Genomic DNA, 9,653 nt, shown 5'->3' with positions numbered 1-9,653 from the left:
CTTCATAGGACTTCGCCCAGTTTTCTTTTGCCTAGCTCTGCTAGTTATTTTTTTCTCGGTAGCTATTGTTGTCTCTCCTTTTACCACCTGCGTATTTGCCTTACATGCTGCCTGAGGATTTTCACAAATGACATTGTGAATGTGTTGCTAGCTGTGGTCAAATACTCTTTTAGAATCCCTCCATGGGTCTAAAGCACAAAGGCGTTTGATTTCATCTTCCTACATACATGTGGAATGACAAAAGACAGTCTGGGGTTTGGAGTCTTCCTCCACCCTTGCATATCTGAGGAGTGCTTCTAAATCAATACGTTGGGAGCAATGGAGAAGGCTCTCAGGCAGTCATTTGGGTTCAATGAAACAGTGATACTATTGAAAGGAAAAACACAGGCAATCATCATGCTAATTTTAAAAAACAAAAGCAATGCTAGAAGGAGGGTGGCAGCGGGAGGGGAGTGGAAGGATCCTGCGTATTCTTCTGCTCTTTGAGCCTCTCACAGACTCTCAGGTTATCTTTTTATTTTTAGCTCAAGAAGTGTTTAATCTCCAAGCAAAATATACCTGCTTCCAGTATTTACTGCTTTTCACCAGCACCTCAAAGTCATACATTTAAAGATTGATTTTATTATTTTTTCATCTCATGAAATTGTTATCTTTATAATAGAATTTTTTTCCTGTCTGGCTGAAGATGGCAGATGTAATAGAAAATTAAGAAAACAGCAGCAAAAAACAAAATAAAAAAAATAAAGCTAAGATCTATAATCTTGCCATTCATTGATTACCATGATTGATATGTTGGTATAGTACACACTTCTAATCTTATGTTTTCCCTACATAAATATATGCAAAATATTTTTATCAAGACTGTATCATACTGATGAAGTCATTTAAGAAATATAACTGTCTTTCAATTAGAGGATTTTCTGTTTGGGATTTTGTTGTTGCCTCTTCACAATTCATGTCCTTCTGGACCGCATATGCTTCCTATAAGTGACCTCAGATGGAACCACCAACCTCCATCTCAGCAGTTTCCATAGGCAAACACTGCAGAATGCTGGGCATGTAATGTATTTCTAGTGAGCTGCATAGGATGAGAAGTGCGCCCTTTGTCTCCAAGGTCATAATGGCTCTGCTGACTTTAATACCTTTCACTGGAGCTAGTGAGGACAACTCGAAAATGCCAGAAAGAGAGAGAGAGAGAGTCCCCTGCCCCATGATCTCAGATAAAAAAAAAAAGAGAGAGAGAGAGAATACAGAAATCCCCCTATGCACCACCCCCAGGTCCCTTTTGTGTTGTTTTTGCCAACACAGCAGCTTTCCTGCTATATATACCAGTTGCCCCTTTGTCCCCATCATACTACATGCTCATCACCCTCTGTCAACAACCATGGGGAAGGTGAGCCTGTGGAGGAGATGCTTTGCCATGTCTATTGGGGGTCTGGGGTGTGTGGGGATGTTCCTTCCAGCTGACTGTCTACTGTCACCTTATTTCTACCTCAGATCACCTTCTTCGAGGACCGAGACTTTCAGGGTCGTTGCTACAATTGCATCAGTGACTGCCCCAACCTGAGGGTCTACTTCAGCCGCTGCAACTCCATCCGAGTAGACAGCGGCTGTTGGATGCTCTATGAGCGCCCCAACTACCAGGGCCACCAGTACTTCCTGCGCCGAGGCAAGTACCCCGACTATCAGCACTGGATGGGCCTCAGCGACTCGGTCCAATCCTGCCGTATAATTCCTCATGTGAGTCTTGCTTCAACCTGACTGATGTGAAAGCATCAGTGATCCATGGCCATCAATTCCTGTTTATAAAAGTCAGTTTGTTCCAACTCAGCATGAGTGTTCACAACAAGGCCTGACCCTCAAACCTTAAAAAACAAAACAAAACAAAAGAAAATAATAATCTCTATTTTTCCTACTTAAGGACATCAATAATTGTTTTAGGGCATGGGAAATCACAACATAGCCTTTAAATTAAACTTGGTGGCATCTAGATGATCCCTAATTTCTACATAAAAGTCACCTTATTCAGTAACAAAAAAAAAAAAAAGAAAGAAAGAAAGAAATAAAAGAAAAGTCTATCTAGTTTATCTAGATAATTTTTTTTTTTGAGACAGAGTTTCACTTTCACACTTGTTGCCTAGGCTGGAGTACAATGGCACAATCTCAGCTCACCACAACCTCTGCTTCCCAGGTTCAAGCCATTCTCCTGCCTCAGCCTCCCTTGTAGCTGGAATTACAGGCATGCGCCACCATGCCTGGCTAATTTTGTATTTTTAGTAGAGACGGGGTTTCTCCATGTTGGTCAGGCTGGTCTTAAACTCCTGACCTCAGGTGATCCGCCCACCCTGGCCTCCCAAAGTGCTAGGATTACAGGCATGAGCAACTGTGCCCGGCCATGATAATTACTTTTTAATGATAAAAAGTTAACAGACTATGGGATAACAACATAGGTATAATGTATTCTGACTGCATTGGAAATTTTTTTCACTACATTCTGGGACTTACTAGAACCTAGGAAAATACGTTTCAACTTGTATGGATTTATAATTTCCAGGAGTCATTATCAACTAGTTTCTTACAAATACCAGAGACACACAATTGATTAGGATTTCATAGAACATGGTCCTCACCAAAATGCTGCTTAATCTTTTTTAATCACATGCAGCATGTATTTACACTTTCTGATGGCACCAAGTTATGTGGTATGACAAGGAGATTCAAGAATTGAAATCATGGCCAGACTTAGTGGCTCACGCCCGTAATCCTAGCACTTTGGGAGGCTGAGCTGGGCGGATCACTTGATGTCAGGAGTTCAAGACCAGCCTGGCCAACATGGTGAAACCCTGTCTCTACCAAAATACAAAACATTAGCCAGGCATGGTGGTGCATGCCTGTAGTCCTAGCTAAGCAGGTGGCTAAGACAGGAGAATTGCTTGAACCCAGGAGTCTGAGGTTGCAGTGAGCGGAGATCATGCCACTGCACTCCAGCCTGGGTGACAGAGTGAGACTTCATCTCAAAAAAAAAAAAAAAAAAAAAAAAACAAATTTAGGCTAAAAAAATATGCAGATGCACAAAGAGATATAAATAAAATAGGCATTTTTGGGGGACAAGAAACTCAAATGGCACAAATGACCCGGCAAAATGTCACTTGAAAAGACATGTGGACTCAGTGTAAATGTAAATCACTGTAAATTGTAAGTGCAAAAGTGACTTAAAACAAGCTTGATAAGAATTATATGGAATAAAAATGGGTATGAGAGTTGAAATCCTCACTACAGACTCACTGACTACAATTGTATTGATGGTTGCTTACAAAGAATACACTTTTATTCCCTGTATTGTAATGTTTGTTTCTTCCACAACATCTCCAGTTCACTGATCAGGTCAGATTTATTTTAATATTTTTCCTAATTTGTTAGAACAACAACATTAAAAGTGGGTTCAGGGGAGAAACACTTTATCAACTGGTTTAAAAACCATGTTTCAACCAGGTGCAGTGGCTCACACCCATAATCCCAACATTTTGGGAAGCCAAGGTGAGAGGATCACTTGAGCCCAGGGATTTAAGACCACCCTGGGCAACATAGTGAGACTCCGTCTCTACAAAAAAAAAATTAAAAATAAATTAGCTGGGTGTCATGGTGCACACCTGTGATCCCAGCTACTTGGAAGGCTGAGGTGAGAGGATCGCTTAAGCCCAGAGGTGAAAATTGCAGTGAGCAGTGATCCTGCCACTGTACTCCAGCCTGGGCAACTCAGCAAGACTTTTATCTCAAAAATAAAATAAAAGTCACACTTCATGAAGATACAGACCGATTGTGTCACTTTCATTGACACCCAAGGATGCACGCTGTTTATTTTTCTTCTTTTGTTTATTGCCATGACAGACCAGGTCTCACAAGTTAAGGCTGTACGAGAGAGATGACTACCGAGGCCTTATGTCTGAGCTCACTGATGACTGCGCCTGTGTCCCAGAACTCTTCCGTCTCCATGAGATCTATTCCCTCCACGTACTGGAGGGCTGCTGGGTCCTCTATGAAATGCCCAACTACCGGGGGCGGCAGTATCTGCTGAGGCCTGGGGACTACAGGAGGTACCACGACTGGGGGGGTGCAGATGCCAAAGTCGGCTCTTTGAGACGGGTCATCGATTTGTACTAAGCTGTGCCTGCCTTGTTATGATCCACATAGAAACAAAATAAATATACAAATTGTGTTCCCCGCACTAAGTGGCTCTTGCTTATCTTTATTTATTTTATAATTTGTTTTGTTATGGAGTCTCGCTCTGTCACCAGGCCGGAGTGCAATGGCGCTATCTCAGCTCACCGCAACCTCCACCTCCAAGGTTCAATCGATTTTCCTGCCTCAACCTCCCGAGTGTCTGGGATTACAGGCACCTGCCATCACACCCAGCTAAGTTTGTAGTTTTAGTAGAGATGGAGTTTCACCATGTTGGTCAAGCAGGTCTCAAACTCCCGACCTCAGGTGATTCGCCTGCCTCGGCCTCCCAAAGTGCTGGGATTACAGGCGTGAGTCCATAATACAGGACCACGCCCAGTCCTTGTCTTTAAATAATAACTGAATTCTAATAGATGGCGACCCCCGGCAACTTACTTGACCCTGAAAGATGTTTTGAATGTCCACTTATTTCCTAGTCAGGCAACGGTATTAACAGAATATCCATCCCTCTCATGTAAAGGAGAGAGAAGCGACAATGTCTACCTTTCATGACCTACAAATCTGAAGGAAAGAAGAACGATGAGCATAACAAAAAATACTTTAGAACTCACAGAAAGGAAAAAATACAGGACCCATTGTGGCTTGTGACTGGAATGCCAAACACAAGGGATTGCTGGAAGGATTAGGGAAGATGAAGTCTCAGGGAAGGTTTTAGTCAAGAGAAAATGTGGGCTGGGCACGGTGGCTCAAGTCTGTAATCCCAGCACTTTGAGAGGCCGAAGCGGGCGGCTCATTTGTGCTCAGGATTTCAAGACCAGCCTGGCTAATATGCTGAAACTCCGTCTCTGTAAAAAATACCAAAAAATTAGCCTGGCGTGATGGTGCTTGTGAAGGCCTGTAATCCCAGCTACTCGGGAGGCTGAGGCAGGAGAATTGCTTGAACCTGGGAGGCGGAGCCTGCTGTGAGCTGGGATCGTGCCACTGCACTCCAGCCTGGGCAATAGAGCGAGACTTCATCTTAAAACAAAATAGAGAGAGAGAGAAAATGCATGAAGAGTTTTTTGTTTTGTTTTGTTTTATTGAGACAGGGTCTCACTCTGTAGCCCAGGCTGGAATTCAGTGGCACGATTTTGGCTCACTGCAACCTGCGCCTCCAGGGCTCAAGCAATTCTTCCACCTCAGCCTCCCGAGTAGCTGGGATTACGGGTGTGCGCCACCACGCCCTGCTGAGTTTTGTATTTTTAGTACAGACGGGGTTTCACCATATTGGCCAGGCTGGTCTCAAACTCCTGACCTCAGGTGATCCACCACCTCGGCCTCCCAAAGTGTTGGGATTACAGGCGTGAGCCATCGCGCCCGGCTGAAGAGAGGAGTTCTGAAGAGAACTTCCTTCTACGTCGAGAAGGGCAAGCCTGCTTCACTAGGTAATGTGGTAGGAAAAGTGTTAAACAGCCTACCTCTGCTACTTACTGGTAAGAGTAACCAACCCAGCCCAGTTTTCCAGGGACTCTCCCAATTTTAGCACTTAAAGTCTTCCATCCCAGAAAGCCCCTCAGTGTCAGGTGAACCCAAATGGTTGGTTACCCCACTTCCTAGCTTATCTCTTTGAGCAAGTCACTTCTTACCATCTCTGTGCCTAAATTACCTTACTGAAAACTGTAAGTGATAATAAATTCCTGCTTCACTAAATCTCAGGATGATTACAATGAAATGATGGGAAAAGATTGTGAGCAAATTTTGTTATCTTTAAATTATTATGCAAATGTAAGAATTTACTATATCCACAGTGTCTTCCCAAATTCAGTATCACAATGTGGTCATCTTCGTGTTGGACTCCAATAAGAATTTTTATCAAGACTAAATTATTGAAGATTCTGGCTGAGTGCAGTGGCTCACGCCTATAATCCCTGCATTTTGGGAGGCCTTGAGAAAGAACAAAAGGCAGGAACATTCACACTTCCCACTTTCAAAATTTACCACAAAACAATGGTAATCAAGATAGTGAGGTACTAGCATAAGGATAGACATATAGATAAATGGACTAGAATTGCGAGTTTAGAAGTAAACCTATATGTCTATGTTCAACTGATTTTTTTTTAATTTTACATACCCCTGGGTGGAGATTTATCAGCTGATCTTTGACAAAGGTGCTAAGACCATTCAATGGGGAATAAATAATCTTTTAAATAAACAGTGCTGGGATTACTGCATATCCACATGCAAAATGAAACTGGACCCCTATCTCACACCATACATAAAAATTAACTCAGGGCCAGATGCAGTGGCTGATGCCTGTAATCCTAACACTTTGGGAGGCTGAGTCTGGCGGATTCCTTGAGCCCAGGAATTTGAGACCAGCCTGGGGAACATGGTAAAACCCTGTCTCTAACAAAAAATACAAAAAATTAGTCGAGTGTGGTGGCACACACCTGTAGTCCCAGCTACCCAGGAGGCTGAGGTGGGAGGACCGCTTGAGCCCAGGAAGTAGAGGTTGCAGTGAGCTGTGGTCATGCCACTATGCTCCAGCCTGAATGACAGAGTGAGACCCTGTCTCAAAAAACAAAAAACAAAAAAGAAAAGGAAAAGAAATCAGCCTTCCACCAATTAATCAATTGGCCAATCCACTAGAATATATTGGAATTCCTGTTAAAGCCCAAGATGCACAGAATTGATAGGGATTGAACAGGTTATTTGTGTGCAGACCTTGTGGAAATTAAAAAAAAAAAAAAGCATGACAAAGGACCTACTATGACAAGTGTATAATTTAGAGAAGATATAAGATATGCACACCTGAAGAGATAACATCTAAACAAACCATCAGTATACAAGAGACAATTAGCTTAGCCCTTGAGGCAGACAGACTTGAGTTCTATTCCCAGTTCTTTCACTCACTAGCTATGTGTACCTTTCAGATTCGTTTCTCCCTAGTGACCAGTACTGTGATTAGACTTGTTGGACCACGACCCCCAGACTGGACTGAGTGCTCCAGAGAACTTCCCTCTGGCTTCCTCTAGCTGAACTCTTCCCAGTGGGGCAGGAATCTGTGGGGGCATGGGATGTCCCCACACCTCTCCTTCTAGACCACACTCTTTATACCTGGATCTTCAAAATTCCCTCCACTTAGATGCAAGCTCACTTCCGAGACTTAAGAGGGAGTCTTCACTAGGCCTATCCTCCCTGGCACACTGGTAGCCACAGGCCGCTGTTTGAGGAGGGGGCATACGGATAGAACTTGGACATGTGAGAGAGTGGGAAGAAAGGAGGGTACTTCGTGGAGTAGGGAGGGGCTCTATTTATGCTCTAGGCATAATATCCCTCAAATATTAGGGGTAGTCCTGGTGTTAATTGGGCTGAGTTCACTATATGATGCAGCTTGTATAAGATTCCTGGTACGATGTCTGGAACATACTAGACACTCATGATACAGTAGGCTATTATTAAGTGTTATTATTTTTATCATTGTGAGCCAAATGAGTTCTCCAAAGTTTGCTGCAGGTTCAGTCCTACCCACTTTAGCAAAGGCAGACGTGGCATAGTTCAGTAGGGTCGTGTCAATGATGCAATGATGTACTGATGAACTCAGGAGGCTTCATATGGAAGACATATAGCTGGTTACCAGAGAGCCAGGAAAAGAAGTCTGCAAAAGCTATAGGAAAAATCAGATTATAAACTATAATATTTATGTGGGGAGGGGAGAAAGGTAATGAACTTTCCCACTGAGGCCTCTAAAAGACCTCAGTTAACTTTAATGGCTTCTGAATGAATGACTGTTTTTGGAAAAAGTCAAGGTTTTTTGTTAGATCCATTCAACTATTTTGATATACAAGCTTATATTAACCATTCTAGAGGGCCTTAAAGAGGTGAATTTTTCTGATTTAAATAAGGCCTCTCTTTTTTAAGAAAAGTTTTGCACTTATTTTCAAAAGAAAAAAGTTTGTGTATAACTTTAGAGTTGAACTCAGTGTTCAAATCCTTGTGATAAAAGGCTCCAGCATTGTCTTCATTCCCCATTCTGATAACACAAAGAGATGTTATCAGTCAATAAAGCATGTTCTGCTGCATTCAAGACCCAATGTCTCATTCCATGGACCCATTCATCTTCTAAAATACAAGGAAGTGGCTGGGAATCTCTTTCATTATTTCCCTTCACAAAAATGCTGCTTATCACCTTTTCTTTTTCATTTTCACACTCTTGGTCAGCCCACCTCTCCTGTCCCTCTACATTAGCCATGCAAGGTAAGTTCTGAGGCCTTACTCTGACAGCCCTGGTTGTGTGCTTACCCATCCTAGCTGCCTCCACCTCCCAGGGATGTCGCCACATGGTCTGTCTACACCAGCTGGCCAGGCTTCTGTGTCATTTTTATTTACCTTCAGGCTTTCCAGGTCACCAAGGACTGGACAGAACTGAAGGGAGAGTATCAGAAGCAGTGGATGTGATAGAGGAGTTAGCAGGAGAAAGTCCACATTTGTGGCTTCTGTGTCTTTGAACTTGACATGGGGTGACCTCATATGGGAGAGTAATTGTTTTCCAGAATAGAATAGGAATCACCAGGGCTCTATTTATCTGTCCAATTAATTAATAAGTAATTATCACGAATAGAGAAGTGTGGCATGATCCTTATCCTTGAGCTTAAAACCCTTTTGAAGAGAATAAACCTGGAAAAGGAGAAACTGCATGAGGAAGACAATATTTAAAAGAAGCTGGGCAGTAATTAGGTGATGCTGATGTTCAGAGAAAGGAGAGATGAGTAAGGGCTGGATCTGAGAAGCGATTTCCTAGGAAAAGGACCCTAGACGGCCTTGAAGATTGGACGGGATTTGGCAAGCTTTAGGGGAAGGGAAGGTGTTCTTTCTAGGCCTAGGGAACAACTCCCATCCACAGGCCCAAATTTTCATGGACACCCTGAATCTAGGAGGCAAAATAAGAAAACAAATCTCCCTGGTTCGCCCTTCTTGGCTGCCAAAATTTTAAAACGGATATACCCACAGTTTTCAGGGTGAATTTTGTCTCCTTTCACTGCTTCTGTACTTAACCATAAAAGTTCAATAAAACGGTGAGGATGAGGACTTTGTTTTCTAACTTATTCTTTATATATTGCTTCTTTTCCAATGCTTCAAAGACCTCCAAAGCGCTATTATAGAAAGGATACACAGCTATAGGAGGGGGCGGAGCAAGATGGCCGAATAGGAACAGCTCCAGTCTCCAACTCACAGCGCGAGCGACACAGAAGACCGGTGATTTCTGCATTTTCAACTGAGGTACTGGGGTCATCTCACTAGGGAGTGCCGGACAATCGGTGCTGGTCAGCTGCTGCAGCCTGACCAGCGAGAGCTGAAGCAGGGCGAGGCATCGCCTCACCTGGAAGCGCAAGGGGGAAGGGGATCCGTTTTCCTAGCCAGGGGAACTGAGACACACAACACCTGGAAAATCGGGTAACTCCCACCCCAATACTGCGCTGTAAGCATACAGGCAC

General features: G+C 43.2%; 1 protein-coding gene and 1 long non-coding RNA gene across 2 annotated transcripts in view; one reads left to right on the top strand and one right to left on the bottom strand.

Annotated features, from left to right (window-relative positions):
• The first annotated feature begins 1,373 nt into the window (after positions 1–1,373).
• On the top strand, positions 1,374–4,225 carry CRYGA (crystallin gamma A). The gene is made up of 3 exons (XM_017889349.1): positions 1,374–1,393; positions 1,498–1,740; positions 3,889–4,225. Exons 1-3 carry the CDS (start codon positions 1,385–1,387, stop codon positions 4,159–4,161), a joined length of 525 nt encoding a protein of 174 aa, XP_017744838.1. The 5' UTR covers positions 1,374–1,384; the 3' UTR covers positions 4,162–4,225.
• Positions 4,226–7,609: 3,384 nt separating this feature from the next.
• The window catches only part of LOC108540366 (uncharacterized), a 46,229-nt gene continuing 44,185 nt past the window's right edge, over positions 7,610–9,653 (bottom strand). The window contains exon 3 of the long non-coding RNA XR_001888652.1: positions 7,610–7,825. This is a non-coding gene — a long non-coding RNA (uncharacterized LOC108540366). The remainder of the gene's footprint in view (positions 7,826–9,653) is intronic.

This window comes from Rhinopithecus bieti, unplaced genomic scaffold (genome assembly GCF_001698545.2).
Source record: "Rhinopithecus bieti isolate Rb0 unplaced genomic scaffold, ASM169854v2 scaffold_17939, whole genome shotgun sequence".
NCBI lineage: Eukaryota > Metazoa > Chordata > Mammalia > Primates > Cercopithecidae > Rhinopithecus > Rhinopithecus bieti.
Note: the sequence above shows the minus strand (reverse complement) of the source record. Positions and strands in the feature narration are given on the sequence as shown.

Bases quoted from the DNA above. Each gene is read 5' to 3' on its own strand.
- CRYGA (XM_017889349.1), top strand. The intron at 1,741-3,888 runs GTGAGTCTTGCT...TTGCCATGACAG, and splicing joins CCTGCCGTATAATTCCTCAT to ACCAGGTCTCACAAGTTAAG.